This window comes from Rhinolophus hipposideros (genome assembly GCF_964194185.1).
Source record: "Rhinolophus hipposideros genome assembly, chromosome: 14".
Lineage (NCBI taxonomy): Eukaryota > Metazoa > Chordata > Mammalia > Chiroptera > Rhinolophidae > Rhinolophus > Rhinolophus hipposideros.
The window spans coordinates 64,919,767-64,937,705 of record NC_138060.1 but is presented as its reverse complement, the minus strand read 5'-3'; the positions used below and the strand labels follow the sequence as shown (position 1 = coordinate 64,937,705).

Below are 17,939 nucleotides of genomic sequence, written 5' to 3'. Positions count from 1 at the left end.
ACATTGGGAAGCGATTGCTCTGTGTTTGTGAAGCTGGCTGGAAACAGGTGTGGGCAGACCTTCACCCTGGCCTGGCTACAGCCACACTCCCTCCTGTGCAGGAAGACCAGGCCACGGGCGGTTTGCTGTCCTTTGTGTCCATGCTGGGCACACCCGTAGTCACTATGAACAATGACGCTTGTGCTCAGAGCCATTCTTGAGAAGGACCTTCTTTTAATCCCCCCTCAGCCGCTCTCCTGAATCCTCACCACCAGCCATCAGAAGATAGCAGCTACAGAGCTTCCCCTCGGGGGGCACCAGTCTGCCTGACCCCCCTCCCCATCCGCTTACAGGCAGACCCAACTACCAGGACAACTCAGAGAGTCAAAGTGACTGGCCCAAGGTCACACAGCTCACCACTAGCAGATTGTAGTGTGGGCTTTTAGGTGACATGTTTTTCAGTTAGAATGTGGCTGGGCTGACATCTGAGGAAGAAGAAGTAAAGCTGAGATGCCCACGGTGTGTTAGCATGGGAACAGGACTAGCGAGGGGTAAAGGGAAGGATTCAGTTTTAAATGGAATTGAGAAGGTACGATCTGAGCACAGATTTCCAGGACTCACCATAGAATTGGCCATGGCACGCTTGTTAAGATTACAAAACACTCTTTAATACTATGTCTATCACCTAATTGTTTTGTTAATCAGGATTCTTTGGGTTGCTGGTGCCAAAATCCGATTCAAATGAGCTCTAACACAAATGAGAATGCATTGGCATAAAATTCCCATTAGACACACAGCTAGATTTTACTTCTCAGATGGTAATGTTTGGACTCTATCTCTCCATCTCTTGGCTCTCTTTTCCTCAAACTGGCTCTCCCTGCATGGTCACCCCAGCAGGGAGAGAATGCCTGAGTCCCAGTAATTTCAACAAAAGCTTCACAAGTGACTTTTGTGTGCCAGCTTGAGTTATATGCCCGTTCCTAAACCAGTTGTGGTGACTGGAGGGTATGGGATGGTGTAGATAGAAAAACTGGGTTGGACAGACATTGTGCCATTCCTGTAGCCAGCATAGAGATCAGCCTTACTGAGAGTGGGGGCGAAATTAGGATGAGCTTCCCAGCTGGGGGGAAGCTAGACACCAAAACCAAGTGATGTCCAGTTGGCATCTTCTTGTAAGTTATGCTTACAGTCCAGGATCCCATCCCAAACAGTTATTTCAAGATGGCAGAATGCGTACCATGAGCCACTAGACCTGTTCTGCTCTCCTGGAAATGTGACCAGGATATAGGAAGCTCAAATCCTCTAGAACACTGTGGGCTGTGCACACCCCGCTACATCCATAGTGCCTCAGAGAATGCCTGGCACACAGCAGGCACACGTTACATACTTGCGGAACAAATGATTAAAAACTAGACATCATGGAAACAGAGTTTCAATTCAGGGTGATGAAAAAGTTCCAGAGATGGATAATGGTGATGGATATATGACAGTTTTAATGTACTTAATTCCACTGGACTGGACCCATACTCGTAAAATGGTTGCAGTGGTCAATTTTATGCATGTTTTGCTACAATAAATTCCGTAAATGGAAAACAGCTTGGACATTAAGGAAATCCCAACCCTGCACCCACATCCTTGGGAAGCAGTGCTGTGTGTCACGGGACCTCAGAAGACAGCTTTCAAAATTCCCTCCAAACCCCGTGCTCTCATTTATCACTTATTAGATGAATTCTTTCTTCCTCACGTCAGAGAACACTGAGTTTCTCAAGTCCCCACAACTCCTTTTGTTAATCAGGTGGGAGAAGAAAACCTTCCCTATGTGAAACTATAGAAATAGGTGTATGTATTTAGCTCTAATAAATGCAGTGACTAAGGAATTTAAATTGTATAATATTTTTCACCTTCCCAGAGATGGATAGATTCCCTGCCCTGCCCGCCTCCCAAAGGATTTTTTGAACTTAAAAATGTGTTTAAGTCCCCTGGGCATGTTAGAATAATCATGAATGTTTATGGTTGCTATAGCAACTAGAAATGCTGGCGAGTGAGAAGGAAAGGAGCCTGAGAGAGTTAGATAAGCTGTGTCAATTATTGAACATCTGTCAAACATTTAGCCAATTTAAAGTGACAGGCAAAAAGCTAGAAATCGAAGGTGGGTGAAATGTATTTTTACTACCATTCACTTAAGAACATTCGTTTTGTATTGTTTTGGCACTATTACAGACAGGTAATTAACTTTCATTTTCATCCACGTAAAGGAGCTGTTTTCTATGGGTAAGATATGGTCGCATGTGTAATTTTTTTATACTGTAATAATATTACTCTCTACTGCATGTTGCTCTTACAGTTTCTTAAGCTCTTTTGCACGTATATATATATATTTTTTATTTAGTCTTCATGACAACACACTGGATTTGGTAAAGCAATACCCATTTTACAGTGTTATACACTTCATGGGAATAGAGGTGGAAACCTGTTCCTTAGAATCTGTGCCTCTTCATTCAGAGCTCTCCTGTCCCCATCCGAGCAACTACTCATTGACACAGAGGCCACACCCTAAGTATTTGTCACACATGCCTTCTGACCCACGCGTGTACCTGCGACAGTCCGCCCAGGTCAGTGAGGACTCCTTTCCTTCTGGGTCCCAGGGCAACCTCAGAACCCAGCACACACTGCAGAGGGCCAATGGCAATTCGGCAGAGCTCCAGGGTCAAGGTGAAATCCATCTGCTGTCCTTGTCTCACCTTCCCTTGGTGTGCCCTTGCTTACAAATCGTTTTCACATGTATGGTCTTATTTGGTCACCACGCCTCTCAGGTCATGGGTAGCCCTTCTTTATACATGAGAACATTGAGGCTGAGAGATCCCAAAGTTAGATGAGGGAACCTGCTCCCCTGCTGTCTTGTCACCTGCACTGTGTGAGGAAAGGGCCGTTGGTACAGAAACCGAGGTCGTGGATTCCGAGTCCTGCCCTGATCATGTACTAACTACAAAAAAAAACAACCAAGAATGGATTGGCTGCCTGTCCAGCACTGGTCCCTGATTCTGAAAAGGAGTATGGACTCGTTTTCTGCAGGGTACTTTCCAGCTGTGATCTGTAACACCCGGACTCGGGTTATGACTTTACTGGCGAGTTTCGCACATACGACCTTTCTTTCTTACGCACCACACTCTGTTTATCTTTACATTCAGGCTGCTCTCGGATAGCCTCCGTTTCTAGAAACTGACAGAACATATTCATTGTAAGTTCTGGTTTTGCTACTTAAGTTTATTAGCATACTGCACTGTACAAGTGGCCAAAAGATTTAATTTCCTGGGCTAGTTCTGTTGAATGTAAGATTTACCAAGTTATTTTTCTCTCTGTTCCTGGAAAACAAATACTACCTCTTGGAGATGCATCAAATGAATAACATAGTGCAAATCATTTCAGAAAGGTAGAGTGCTATGTGTACTAAGATAAGATGTCAATGCTGCTGTATTAATCAGAAACCCTGATCTAGTCTGTTAACGGAAGTGGATGATTTCGAATGGGTCTTCAGAATGAAATGGAGTGAATGTGTAATTCATCAGACAGTTCTCTTCACCATCTTTGCCTTATGAGTGGAACATGGATGTGTACTGAGGGCTTCAGTGTATGGACACTGTGCTACTTATAATAAGCATGTTCCTTATCTTTCCCTTGACCCTCTCAACTACCTGAAAAGTGTAAGTATTATTATCCCCACTTTTCAGATGAGAAAATTGAGTCTTATGTAAGTAACTTTCCATGGTCTCATAGAAGCAACAACGCAAGGTTTCAAGGCCAGATATGTCTGACTCCGAATACTAGGGTAGGTACTTGACCAGTGATAGAAAATACTCTTAAAACACATGAGGCGAGAATATTTATTAAATAAATAAATAAAGGCTTGCTTAGACATCAGAAAAGATCTGTGATCTGATGCTATTTTTCTCCTGAAAGTTTTGTTGAAGCTGCCTTTTTTCTTGCAAGTCTTTGTTTTATTGCCTTAAAAGAAACACGGGAGTCATTGGTCAGAATCCACCATTTCTAAGAGCCTGTAATTTAAAGAACAATTTTACGTGGTAATGGGTAGATGGGAGATTAGTACACAAGTATTTTTCGAAGGTTAGTCTGAGGGGGTTTATGGCCGATGGTAAGAAAAGTCCATTAGTAAAGGGGGAGGGAGGTATGATAAGTCTAAGTAGAAAAAGAAATGACGAGGGTTTATATTAGTCAAGACACTTTTGGTTGCGAGGACAGAAACTCAGTATCCCCCGGAGAATTTTTTTTTAATGAATGGCTCTGTTGATTAGAAAAAAGGCAGATGATGTGCATATTTCCTCAGAGCTGATTTTCTTGAGGAATCCAAGCCCCACCTACACTCAGAGCCTGTGGGCTCTGAGTCCTAGTTTCTTCCTGTCAGACCAGTTTGTCATGGATATGGCCATGGGACACTCTGCTCACAGCCTCTGAATCTTAAAAACTGAGGGAGAAAAAAAGACCCTCTTTGCTCAGCTTGAATTTTGGAAATTTCTGATTGGCTGACGTGCATCTCATGACCCTTTCTGGGTCAACCACTGGTCCTTGGGAGAGGAGGTAATACGATTGCTCTGCCTCATGACTCATCGCCTACGGCCAGCCTTTGAGAAATGTGGTTGGCTACCACGAGAGCCACCTGAAGAAGTACCGCCATGAGGAAAGGTACCTTGCATGGCACATCGGATGATGAGGTCAAAATCACAGATAACTAATCTTTCATCGGGTCCTGTCTGCCACACTCCCGGGCGGAACCTGACCATCGTAGTCAGGGAATGTCTCTTTTGTTTGTAAAGGTCCAAATGAATAGAGAAAATACTTCTCTGTGGGGAAGGGCAGACCCATTTTTAATAGAGCACCAGGCCCAATGCTTTGGTCCTTTGTTTCTTCTCAGCCCTGGCCTGACAGGGAAAACACGGGAAAAGCGTGTGGGATTACAATGAGGACTTGCGTTTTCTTGGCAATTTGATTAAGGGTTAATTTATGCTTGGAATTTAAATGTCAGTTGTTTGAATTTTAGGTCACATCTTTAATTGAAAAGGGTGTAGAATTGTTTAATACTCTGGTGAAAATGTTGTATATTGGTGATTCGTGTGGGAGCTGCTGATATTGGCTGAAAGCTTGTTCAGTTAGTCATGTTCCTGCTTGAGTCCTTTCAAAAATGTAAATAATTATAGTCTAACTGGCATTTCCTACCATTTGCTCAAAATTTTTCATTAATGCTGTGAATGTACTTCAGTTCCCACATTGAATCCTCCTTAGTTTTGTTTGCCTCTTGCTCCCCAGAAGTTACTTAAAGTACTACGATAGATTTTGATGATGCTGTGACAAAGTGCACAGATTCTAGTAAAGATGATCTGTGCAGCCTTTTCTTAGAAAATGTCTTTGAATGCCGATGATACAGGTGACTTGTCCATCCTGACATTTCAGGATGTAGCGGGTCCCCTGGTTCGCTGAAATCGGGAGCATCTCCTGAGTGCCAGACGTGGGGTTAGGTAGTGGCATAGCCTCCAGAGGCAAGCAGGGTGGCTGTAGTCCCTGCCGCCATCCTGATTTCAGCCAGGGCTTGGCACACCAGTCAGGACAACCCTGTAGCGCGTGGCACTGGCTCAGTTCAGCGGAAGGCTGCCATTGTAGTGGGCTCTAGCATGGGACAGGCAATCTTTGCCACGTGCTCAAGAGACTTCTGTTTTAATCCCAGTCAAATCCCACTGTTTCTATCTTTGGTCCTGGATTACACCGCTTGACTTTCCCATATCTCACTTTCTCCATCTCTCCAACAGAACTAATCTTTATTCTACTTATTTCTAAAAATTTTCAGAGGCGACAAATGAGATAATGGGCACTAAATTGTTTTAGAAATGCAAAGAATTTAACAAGTTGTGGTTCTGTTATTATACATACAAGATGTAGCCTTTCTTAAAGACATACGGGGAAATCTGGCTCATTGGACCCACTTTTACCTTCCTTGGACATAGAAATATCTTAATCTGGGCATTACTGCCACCTTTGAATAACTGAAACCTGGCTGGGTCACACACATCTCACCTGGTAACTTAAGTAATTTCATCAACACATGTCATGTAGCCTGTTATGTCATGCCATGGGCCAAATTCACCCCTACATGCTGACCTCTCTGCTTTTGCTGAGTCTCTCTCCTCTTGGATATTTGGAAGACTCTGAATCAGTCATCTGTTCTTTCTGCCATGTTGTAAATTCAGTGAAACTGCATTAGAGAGTCAGGAAAAAAGGACAGGAATGTTTTGGGTTTTTCTTAGTGAACGGGCTTAGGCATTATGACTTAAAACATACGGGTTCTAATAGTACAGATTTTTGCCCTTTGTCACTTCAGTGATTTCCATGTCCTGTGAGTGGTCTGGTGGAAGTCCTACTCCTCTAGGTATAGGTGACATCTTTGTCACTAAGACATTTGGCCTGGAGTTCAGTATGAAATGGTTGCTCCAGGAACTTCTGACATTCTGGATTCCAGTTCAATCTTACTGACGCTTACTGAGCTGACTACAGAATGTGGGGGACAGAAGTGAAGCGTGTTCTCCTGCCATGTGTTCTCTTGTCCACGAGTTGTACTTGGGCCTGGCTGAGGAGAGAGAGAGACAAACAACTGAACCTCCTAATACAGCCTATTAGGGATGCCCTGTGGCCCAGACAACTTGGTTCAGACAGGTCTCCAGCATCAGGCAGGTCCTTCCAGCATTCAGACACTGTTTCTCATTATTTAATTAGTGTTGAGCAGAGCAGGGGTGGCATACATCCGTCACTTGGGCCGCTGGCTGCCACTTCTACACCCAGGGTAGACATTCATGCTTGAATATGCCAGACACAGGTTCACAATCATTCTCAGTACACTGCTTCAGGCAGTGGCTGCCAATCGATTCATGCTGGCACAGAAAAGCAAACCTTTTCACCATCTTTGCAGAAGTGATGCAGGAGAAGTGAAATGGTGACCGTGTGAGGCCAGGATCAGATAAGAGCTAGAGCTAAGCCCCATGCAGATTTGTGCCAAGCATTTCTAAAGTGATGCCTCCCGACAAAGCCTCCCAAGTCCTCACTGTGTTTAATGATTGGTTAGTACAGGCCGTGATCTCAGCAACCTGAGTTGCAAAGGACCATGTCCGCCATGACAGGTGTTAGATATTCATTGGTCTATCTTCTGAATAATAGAGGGACCCTACCTGTCCTGTTCCAGCCCTTAATTCCAGCTCCTCTCAGACACTTCCCCTCCACGGCTGTTTCCCAGAGTGCTGTTCACACTGGACGACAGTTTGCACGTAACTTTATATCGATCATTCCATGTCTTAGTATAATTAGAGGTGGCACCCAGTGGCTTCATCTCTCAGAAACCGGAGGTCTGTTGGTCACTCTTTCTTGGATCTCTTACGCTCTCCTGCCACCTGTTTATGGTGCATAATCAGTAGGGCTCTTTAGTACTTCAGGTTCCTGGTATAGTCCTTAGTGTTTCTGGAATTATCTAGATTACTCGCATCTCCCTTTCTCTTAGGTCAGAGAAAGACGTGCAACTTCTCAAAAGTTGACATTAACACGTTTGATGTTCAGTGCAACTCTTGGTCTAGGCAGAAGCTAGACAGCATGGGGAACAAGTTAGAAGCATCCGTCCAAAAAGGACAATGATCAGGTGCGTTTGTTCGATGTGTCCCTGAATGGAACAATTGCTACACTGATGTCTGCTTTTAGAAATCATAACCCAACATCCTTTGCTGTTGGCCCAAAGATAAGGACAAAAGCACCAATTAAGAGAGTGATGTTCTGTAGTTCATTTCCTATAGATTTGGGTACTGCAAGTCAGAAAACGCTCACTTGGTCTTCTGCCTTCATGGGCATCACATGAAAAATACATCTCAGTATTTTTCGGTCGGGTATCAGAAGCCTCACAATTTATTAAATATCACATTCCGAGTATGTGTTTACTCCTTTGTTAGAAATTGCCAATGGGACAGGAACTGTGTGTCACTTCCAGAGCAATTAGAGGGGGACGGATCAAAAGAGATCTGTCAAGTATAGATATTGCACGAAGTCTCGAAGGAAATCAAGCCGAGGGGGGTACATTCTTGCTAGTGGCAGGGCATGAGAATGTATTTGTGTTATTTATTTGGCTTTATTTTTCAGAACGTTGATAGTATGTCATGTAACCCATTGGATTAATGTTTTGCTCTGGTAAAAATAGACTTAGGCTCTTAGGGGAAAACTATCATCTGTTGAGTGAAATAATGGTACTAGCTCTTTACTTTCGAGGGTTAAGAGGTCTTATTGCTTCCTGGAGGGAGCCCAGGAATGCAAATAGAGCCTCAGGGATGAGGTTATAGTCTGCTTTTGACCTTACTTAACCTTTCTAGGCCTCAGAATTTTCATATTTTTGGTTTTTTGTGTGTTTTTTAAAATAGCATTTGTGCTATGGTAAAAATCATGAAAAGCCTATAGGTGTATAGGCCAGAACTGAAAAGGTGTACCAAACAATGGCTGTCATTCTATGGAAGTAATGGAATGGGTAGGAGATTTTGTTTGGACAGGTTTTTAAATATGTATTTTTTAATTATTATTATTATTTTTTTTACCTTTTGACCCCTCTCACCCATTTCTCCCACCCTCACCTCTGGCACGAATCCACTCTCCGTGTCTGTGAGCTTGATTTATTTATTTATATTTAGATTCCATATAAAGAGAGAGCACAGTATTTATCTTTCTCTGGCTTAATATCACTTAGCATAACATTCTCAGGATGCATTCATCTTGTTGCAAATAGCAATATTTCATTTTTTTATTACTGATAGTATTCCATTGTATATATGTACCACCATTTCTCTATCCATTCATCCATCAATGGACACTTAGGTTGCTTCCATATCTTAGCTGTTGTAAATAATACTTCAGTGAACATAGGCAGTATTCTTTTTAAATTAGTGCAAATATCTTTTTAAATTAGTGTTTTCCTTTTCTTTGGTTAAGTACCTAAACGTGGAATTGCTGGGTCATAAGGTAGCTCTATTTTTAATTTTTTGAAGAACCTCCATACTGATTTCCACAGTGGCTGCGCCAATCTGCAATCCCACCAACAGTGCAGGAGAGTTCCCTTTTCTCCACATCTGCGCCAGCGCTTGCTGTTTGTTGATTTATTGATGATAGCCATTCTGACTGGAGTGAGGTGGTATCTCATTGTGGTTTTACTTGCATTTCTGTGAGGATTAGTGATGTTGAGCCTCTTTTCATACGTCTATTGGCCATTTGTATTTCTATTTGGGAAAAATGTCTATTCCAATCATCTGCCCATTTCTTTAATTATTTCTTTTTTCTATTGATTTGTATGAATTCTTGATATATTTTGGATATTAACCCCTTATCAAGTAAATGATTTGAAAATATTTTCTCCCATTCAGTAAGTTGCCTTTTCCTTTTGTCGGTTTCCTTTTGCTGTGCAGAAGCTTTTTAGTTTGATGTGGTTCCATTTGTTTATTTTGTGCTTTTGTTGCTTTTGCTTTTAGTGTCAGATTCCAAAAAAAATCATTGCCTGGAGTGATGTCAGGGAGCTTTTTCTAGCTCCTTGTTTTTTTCTAGTTTTATGGTTTCAGGTCTTATGTTCAGGTCTTTAACCCATTTTGAGTTCACTTTTGTCATGGTGGAGGGTAGTGGTCCAGCAAGGGGCTACTTATAATTACATGCACATGCAGCAATAAAGTGATCAGCCATTCTCAGATAAACATAATCACATCTCTCTAAAAGTGCATGTGGATGTGTTATGATCCAGTGACAGACAGAAAGCCATCGGCACGACACTTCCTTTGTGTGTAGACAGTGGATTATTGGGGCAGAGTTTGTTTCCTGTGGCCCATTCCGTCATGCATTGCTTTACAACCAGGCCTCACTGAAGTATCAAACAATGAAAATGCCTTTTGAAGGGATCCGTGTTCTGTATACAAAGCTGAGGTGAACTTTCTACCATTTTCCAAGGACACTCCATGAGTTTAGACTTTAACCCAGGGTCATATTAAAAAAGCAACATGCCAGAACTCTGCCAGCTAGTTCTGGAAAGCACGGCGTCCCTTTGCATGTAGTTGCTCCACCTGCCCCATCAGAAAGCTTCTGAAGGTAAAGTAGGGCATGTTGGGCAATCAGTGCCTGCACCTTCTGTGTCGCTTCTCCAGCTTAAGACAGATCGAGAGATTACCCTTGACAGAGAGGGATCATGGGTTGCCTGGAACTGAAGAAGTTTGGTTTCCTCGGGGCACAAGAGTTCACCGCAGCAAATCATTTAAACTGTCATTTGAGTCCTTGTCTGGAATTGAAACTGTGGGCCCCTGTGTTCATTCACAAAACATTCACCTAATTCTTAAGAAAATTAGGACTTTCAAAGAATATTTGCAGGGATGACTGCCTCCTACACTCATTCCCCTGGCATCCAGGGATGAATAAGTATTTGTGAAAAGGCCGTTTTAATTGGCTACTTTATACTCACTCTGTTTCGAATGTAATCATTTTTTTCAGCTCATTTTTAAAACTACAGATTTACATTCATGGGACCAGCCCACCAGTCAGTCAATGTATGCTTAGCGAGTATTTGCCACAATGTTAAACCAACATGTCACTAAAATACAGGGAAAAGAGTTCAACCTCACAGGTAAGGAAAGAGTAGGAATTTGTATGGATAGTAAGAGGTGTTGGGAGAAGACTGGACTGAGACTCAGAACTTACTCTCTCAGTAGGGCTGAGAGTTTGCACGAGTTCCTTTGTCTCTCTGGGCCAAACTTTCTCAGTTAGTGGAAAACTGTAAAGCTATTGAAAACCAGGAAGTGCTGGGCAAGCACGTGGCATGATGTATGATGTCCTACCATGGGTACTGTCCACAAAATGCAGGAAGTGATCCAAACAGCTTCCAGGGCGCGTCCAGCTCTGCTCGGTCAAGATTATAGACTGTCTGCCTCTGTAAATTGAGCATTAGCCCAGGAAGCACCGCATGGTGCGCGGAGCACACTTAGCAAATCTCAATGCTGTTCCCTTGACTTAAAGACATCGGGCTTCTCTTAATCAACTACCCGTGTACTCTCTAGTTCTTTAGAAATAAGACCGGATCGATGAACGGTAAGAAGACTGGTAAATGCTGTGGGGGACTGCGATTACTTCCTATTTATATTTAGCAGGCTGAAAAACAACCTGTGGGCAGCGGTGTGAATATTGAACTTGACCCCTGCTTTCCTTAACAGGGCGGCCTGCCTAACGACAGTTCCTTTTGCTTTCAGAGCTGAGCTATGCCTGGATCTTCAACGAATACCCTTCCTATCAGGACAATCGACGCTTTGTTTCTCAAGAGACTGGGAATCTGTACATCGCCAAAGTAGAAAAATCAGATGTTGGGAATTATACCTGTGTGGTGACGAATACAGTGACAAACCACAAGGTCCTGGGGCCACCCACACCTCTAATCCTGAGAAATGACGGTGAGTTTTCTAAGGGATTTTGTTAGTTCTGTTCTTTGGGAGCACAGGTGGAGTGTGGGAAGTTGTAATGTTATTGGCACACAGAGCCTGATTGTCTGAATTGAATTGAAGTAAAATTTAATGTTTTCTACACTTGGGACCCTTATTTTCTCTGCTTGTGTAAGAAATAAACCCTTCAATCCATTTTGGAAAACTAATTAGAAATCGAATTGCTAATCTGGACAAGAATAGGCTGTGGGCTTAGGTGGATATAAATAACAAAGGAATCTACTTCTTGTTTCCTTCCCACTGAAATCGAGTACCCAGGTACAATGAAGTGGGAGATTGAACAATTAGGTCATTAACCATTTCTGTGCAATTTAGAATTCAGGGTCCAGAAAGAAATTTTAAATTATCCAAATAATATCTGGATTTATGATCCTGAAGACATAGTTCCCACCACACTGAAATGCAGACCTCTCAAGGCTAATTGCAGAGAGAGGTTTGAATTTCCCACACTTTTGTGAGAATAGTTCCAGAAAATATATGAATTTCACCTAATGACTTAGATGGATGACATGATAGTGCATGGTAATTCACCATGTGCTGTTTAAAATTAATCGTACCAAATTATATGCCCAACTCTGGGAGAACCATGCCTTTTCCTCACCATGAGTCTTTATATGATTCTGATCCCTCTTCTTGAAGTGCTGTTCCTTCTCTTAGTCACTTGATTAACTCATGCTGTCCCTTCCAGTTTTGTCAGATACCCCACTGTCCCCAGGAAGTCTTCTCTGTCTGACCCCCGTCCCAGCCAGGCTGTATCAGGCACCTCCTCCGTCAACTCCAGCAAAGCCTGTCATTGCAGCCCCACAACTCTACTCTGCATCTCAGTTACCACTGACAGTGTGTCACTGTCTCCCCAACTATACACTTGCCTTTGTAAAAGCACACGCACTTGACCACTCCTGTATCTCCAGCCCCAAGGACAATACCCGGTACACAGAGGTTCTCAATAAATACTTGTTGAGTAAATGAAAACTTAGACATGATTGAGTGTTTCCATAATGGCTGATGTAATGACCAGCAGTCGTAATGTACATGTTTAGGTTTCTGTTCTTTTTAAATCCCTTTCTCATCAAGTACCCATCTAACCTTCCATTATGAACAGGATTTACTAGACCATCATACAGATGAGGAAACTGTCAGCCACTAACATTAATAACAAGCATTTGTTAGGCACCAACTATTTGTTGGGTGTTCCGAACTTCACCTGGACCATCTCATTCAAAAGTAATTACACGAGGAAGGTCCTCTTTCCTATTTTACAGACGAATGCACTGGGGCTGAGACATGGTAAATAACAAGCCCCAAGGCCACACAGCTCGTGAAACAACAGTGCTCAGACCCCGCCCAGCACCACGTATTGACAGCATACTAACTCCTCACTGTGCCTTTCTGGTGCACAATATCACCTCTCACCTGAATGTTAGGTCAATTAAACTGGGCAAATTCAAGCCTAGAACTCAGATGTTTCTCCCAGTCTGTCCTCTTTCCCTCTGTACTGAAGGGATCTTGTACTCAAGTGGGGCTGTGACCTTGAACCCTGACCCCAGGCTATGTGCAGACAAGCCACCTCTGCAGAGAGGGGCTGCGCAGCCCTGCAGCGTGGAGTACACTGTGGGAGTTTTGAGCCAATGGTGTAGATTTCAGTCACTCATTCACTTATTCATGCATGTCACATGTATTTATTTAGCACTTGCTATGTGACAGTCACTCCTCTGGGCGCCAGTGAGTCAGAGCATCTCAGCTGCCTCCACTCTCCCGGAGGGCACAGGTGAAAACAAACAAAAACGAGACTCGGATTGTTTTAAATAGTAACAAAATAAACCAGTTTGGTAGCCCAGAGGCTTGGGGGCAAGGGGGCTGGTGGAATGTCTATTTCAACAGGGTCGTCACGAAAAGACTTTCTGAGGAGGTGACGTATGAACTGAGACCGAATGACAGACTCAGTCATGTGACGATCAGACTGAGGAGCATTCCAGGCTTAGCGAACTTCACGCGCAAAGGCCCTGAGGCCTGTCCAGGGAGCACAGAGAATGAGAGCTCAGTTGGGGTACAATGAGCAGGGTGGCTGTGGTTTGAGTTGAGGTTGGAAAGGAATCAGGGGCCAGATTGTGGAGGCCATGGAGAGAAGACTGGAGTTTATTTCAGGTGTGATGAGAAGCCCTTAGAGGATTTTATGCGAGAGTGATGTGTGTTTTTAAAAGATTGCTTAGCTCCTGTGTGGAAATAGACTTTAAAAAAGTGAGAGTGGACACGGGAAGTCCAGTAGAGGGCACGGCAGGGATTCGGTTGGGAATGATGGCCGCCTGGAGCAGAGAGTCGTGGTGGGGAGGCCAGAAGACGATGGTTCAGGGGACAGTGTGTGGGCAAGGCTGCCAGGACGTGCTGATGGGAGGTGCGAGCTGGCAAAAGAGAAAACCACGGAGGACATGTCGCTTTCTGGCACAGCAGCTGGGTTTGTGGGAGTGCTGTTTACTGAAATGGTTTTACTAAGCAGGTTTGTAAAGGGACAGTCAAGAATGTGGTTTTAGTCATTATTTGTAAAGCCAAAAGCATGACTTCTCCCTTAGCAACAGAAAGAATGCTTTGCTTTGTGGTCCCTGGCCCATCTCTCCACCAGAGTCTTCGTCTGGTATATTCTTTAGGTGGGTGCAAAAGTCATTGCGGTTCAAATGGTTAAAAATAATCGCAAAAACCACAGTGACTTTGGCACCAACCTAATATATGTCCTCAGCTTGCCTTCCCCACCAGTGACCCTGTGATCCGGCACACGTCACAGTTTGCATGCAACTCGTACCTGGGCCCAGGGCTTGCCACATGGCAAATGCTAAATTAATACGCTGAATTCTGTTAAATAAAAATGGAAAATCCTATCAGTTTAAAGGGTCAGGTAGACAAGGGACCAAGCCTGCCAAAAGCTATCAGTGCTCTCTCTCCAGACCTAAAGGTGAAGAAACTTGTTCAAAAGATGGGCTCCAGTGGCATTTTGTACAGAATTATTTAAAGTGCAGCCCCTCTGGCCTCTGCCTATTGCCAGAATGCCTGTCTAGTGGTGTCGCTCATTTTTTTTTGGTGAATCACGTGACTAATGTAATGCAATACAGTAGTACCTCAGTTTTCGAACTTCTCCATTGATGAAAATTTCAGTTTACGAACACCATAGACCCGGAATGTAAATGCTTCGGTTTTCGAACCCACCTCGGAAGTCGAACATGTCATGTGGCTTCCACTGAGTGACAGATCCTAAGGCCCAGCTGTCTGTCCACTGTTTTCCAACGTCTCAGAACTCGAGCTGTTTTCCGGAATGGATTGCGTTCAGAAACCGAGGTACCACTGTAGTGCCCTTGACGCACTAAGACGCACGGAGGCTAGTCCTCTCAGGGTTGCTGCTTCAGAGAAAGGAACAAGATGTCAGGAACACGGTACTCCAGAACCATCCCGTACACCTGAAGTTGACAACCACCCCGCCTCTGAGATTTGTCTCAGCTTGTCTAGTGTACCCTCACAGAGATGGCAAATGCTTTTTATTAGAATATTTTATCACAAAATTAGTTGACTAAGGGTTTTATTCTTCAGCAGTGAATGCCCATTCCTTCTTAATTTCCGTAAGAACCACACAGTGAAAATTCATAATGCGTCTTTCCCTTTCAGGCTGGAGTCCATAACATGGATACTCAGGCTGTCACTAAGCACAAATAGGTTATCTAATTAGCACTCGTCTGGAGGTAAAGGGAAATCAAGAAGAGATTGCCAAATAAGATGAGGTTCTTGTTAAATGCTACCTACCCTGTGAGGCCAAAATCAGTGAAAGTGTCATTCCACAATTTCTAGAATTTAGTCCCTCTAGGTTAGCCTGATACGTGCAAGGTGAGTGTGGAATTTGTTCAATCATTTTGATCACCGAAGCTCGCTTAGGATTTCACATTCTCCTGCCTTGGAAGCGTGACCGAGCCATGGAGTTGGTCATGGAAAGAACCACGTGGCACTCATTCCCCTTGCCACGCGCACATGTAGCTTAACGAACAAGAACTCCTCAATTTTCAGGTCATTTCTTGAGTTCCAGCTAAGCAGTTCTGGACTATGATTCATTGTTTCCAGCCCACAAGGTTGCAGCGAGTCATAAAAAGTACAGAATGAACGTTGGCTCAGGTCCTGATAGGAATCGAGTGTGATGTGTCCCCGGCCCCTCCCGCAGATCCCACGTGGCTGTCGCCGTCAGCACGCTGCAGCGTCCACAACACCTTGGCATTCCCTGGTCCCTTCTCCCAGCTCTTCATGTCCTCACCCCTTCCTACACCTCAGATCGCAGCTGAAATATGGGGCAGGCTGGGCCAGAAGTCAGCGTGAGGCCTCTGGAGCCAGGTGCTCTGCTGGGATCCCCCCCACGCGTTTGCCACGGGACTGGATGTCAGGTTAACCTCATCGCCTGGGTCCTTATCATTCAGATGAGGAGAGTGGCCCCAGCTCAGACGCTTCCTCTCTGTGTTAGATTACGTGTAAAGTGCTTTGAACAGCAACACAATAGGAGGGCAACACCAGTGCCTTTCTTACGTGAGATACGCTCAACAAATTCGTTATAGAAACAGATTACAGAGCGCACAAGTCCTATGACCTTTGTTTTGTAAAATCCATGTGGATGCTGACAGAGAAGGCTGGAATTGTACTCTCCAAAATGCTAACAGTGTTAAACTTTAAAGTGTCCAACTTTTAGTGATAAAATGTTCCATTCTTTGTTTTCTGTTTGCTTCGCTGCATTTTCTCATTTTTCTACACCAATCAGTTTTTAAATTTTTGCAGCCATGTTTGGTAAAAGGGCTTTGCACAGATTATAGGGCCTACAAGCACTTAGCGATCCAGTCACTCAATTCTGTATCTTTGTCCTTTGGAAAAAAGGGAACTGAGAACCCGAGAAGCCAGGCGAAGCATCAGCAGGACCAGTCTTGGTCCCCAGTCGCCATGCCATTTACTCGAGGGTCCAGCAAGCTGTCTGTGGCTCTCTGTGTACACATTTACTTTGTTTCTTTTCCCTTACAATTTTCAAAACGTTTGTATAGGGAGTTCTCCTAAATAACTGTACGTTACTTTGTAGTATTCACCTCCAGGAAGTACAAAATCTAGAGTTGTTCCGCTGATGTGCGATAATTTTCTATCAGAGTTCATATTTATTTATCTAGGTGTTTTCACATCTGCTTTGAAAAGATAATATAACTTGCGAGCTGGGGAAGGGCACCTGTTGCTTAGGTACCAGGAAAGAATAAGATTAAATTGAGAAAAGCATATCATAATGACTTGTCCCGTGGGCAGTAGCGCAGCCCAGGGGTCTGTAGTAGCCCAGTTGCTCTTAATTGATCATGACAGGCTTCCTAATAGGTCTCAAAGGATTGTCCCTAAATTTCCATAAGCAAAGGTAATAGATCACCCATACCATGTAACGAGAGAAGTCATGCATTTAGGTGACAATCATAAGTGCCTACCCTCGACTTCCTCTGAAATGGTACAGAGGAGAAGAATTTGCAGAGACTAGGAGAGTCTTGGGAAAATGAGATCAAGTCTGTGAGTTACCTGTATACAGGTATGCAGTTGGGCAGAAGAGTTATCATATGGCCTTTGTGTTTTGGGTCTAGATGGGGACTGGTCAGCCAGTCCTTAGTTTGGCTTATTAGAACCAAGACAGATGTTGAGCACTTCACGAGACAGATATTTGAACACTAGTTGTTAAATATTTTTGAATATTATCCCTAATTAGAACTCTAACTAGAAGAGATGCTAGGGAATAGGAAACAAAGGATTTATCCTCTTTTAGAGTTTCAAATTCTCTCTCTTTCTCTTTCTCTCTCTCATCTACGTCTCTCTCTCTGTCTCTCCCCCCTCTCTCTCCTCTTTTCTCCACCATTCCTAGTATATTTACAGTGATATGTAAGTGTATATGTAAGATGTGTGTATGTAAATATACATATGTTTATGTATACAAGATTGTCTTTGGAAGTTAAAACGTAAACTTCGCTTTTCTGAATGTTTTATTGTACTTCAATATAAAGTTAAATTACTCAAAGCCGATGTTCTCAAATATAAGGACAATAACAGGCCATGTTTTCCTGAGTCCTCATCCATGTTTCCCCCACCAGCCTCAGGGTATTTAGCCACGAAAGCACTGAACAAAGCCAGCATCGAAGCGTTTATATCCTCATCTGAAATCGAGCTTTAACGGACAGGCTGACAACCTCGGCTTCCTGTAGTTTCAGAACAGCCTGGGGTAGGACAGAGATATGTGTGCTGAACTTGGTGTTGGGAGTGTCCCTGATCAGTGCCAGGCAGCCTGTCCTATTGCTGTGGCTGCACCTAGGATGCAGTGAAGGGGGCAGGGCCAACAGCCATGGGAGCCTGGGGTGTCGTGAGGCACATCGTGCCATTCCTTGG

The 17,939-nt window shown here is 43.7% G+C and overlaps 1 protein-coding gene across 6 annotated transcripts in view; it reads left to right on the top strand.

The window, feature by feature from the left end:
• Nucleotides 1-17,939, top strand: part of CNTN4 (contactin 4) — a 783,747-nt gene that overhangs the window by 609,928 nt on the left and 155,880 nt on the right. For all 6 annotated transcript variants that reach the window (XM_081073436.1, XM_081073440.1, XM_081073435.1 and 3 more), the window contains one exon: nt 11,280-11,477. In XM_081073436.1, coding sequence (XP_080929562.1) covers nt 11,280-11,477 — 198 coding nt within the window. The remainder of the gene's footprint in view (nt 1-11,279; nt 11,478-17,939) is intronic.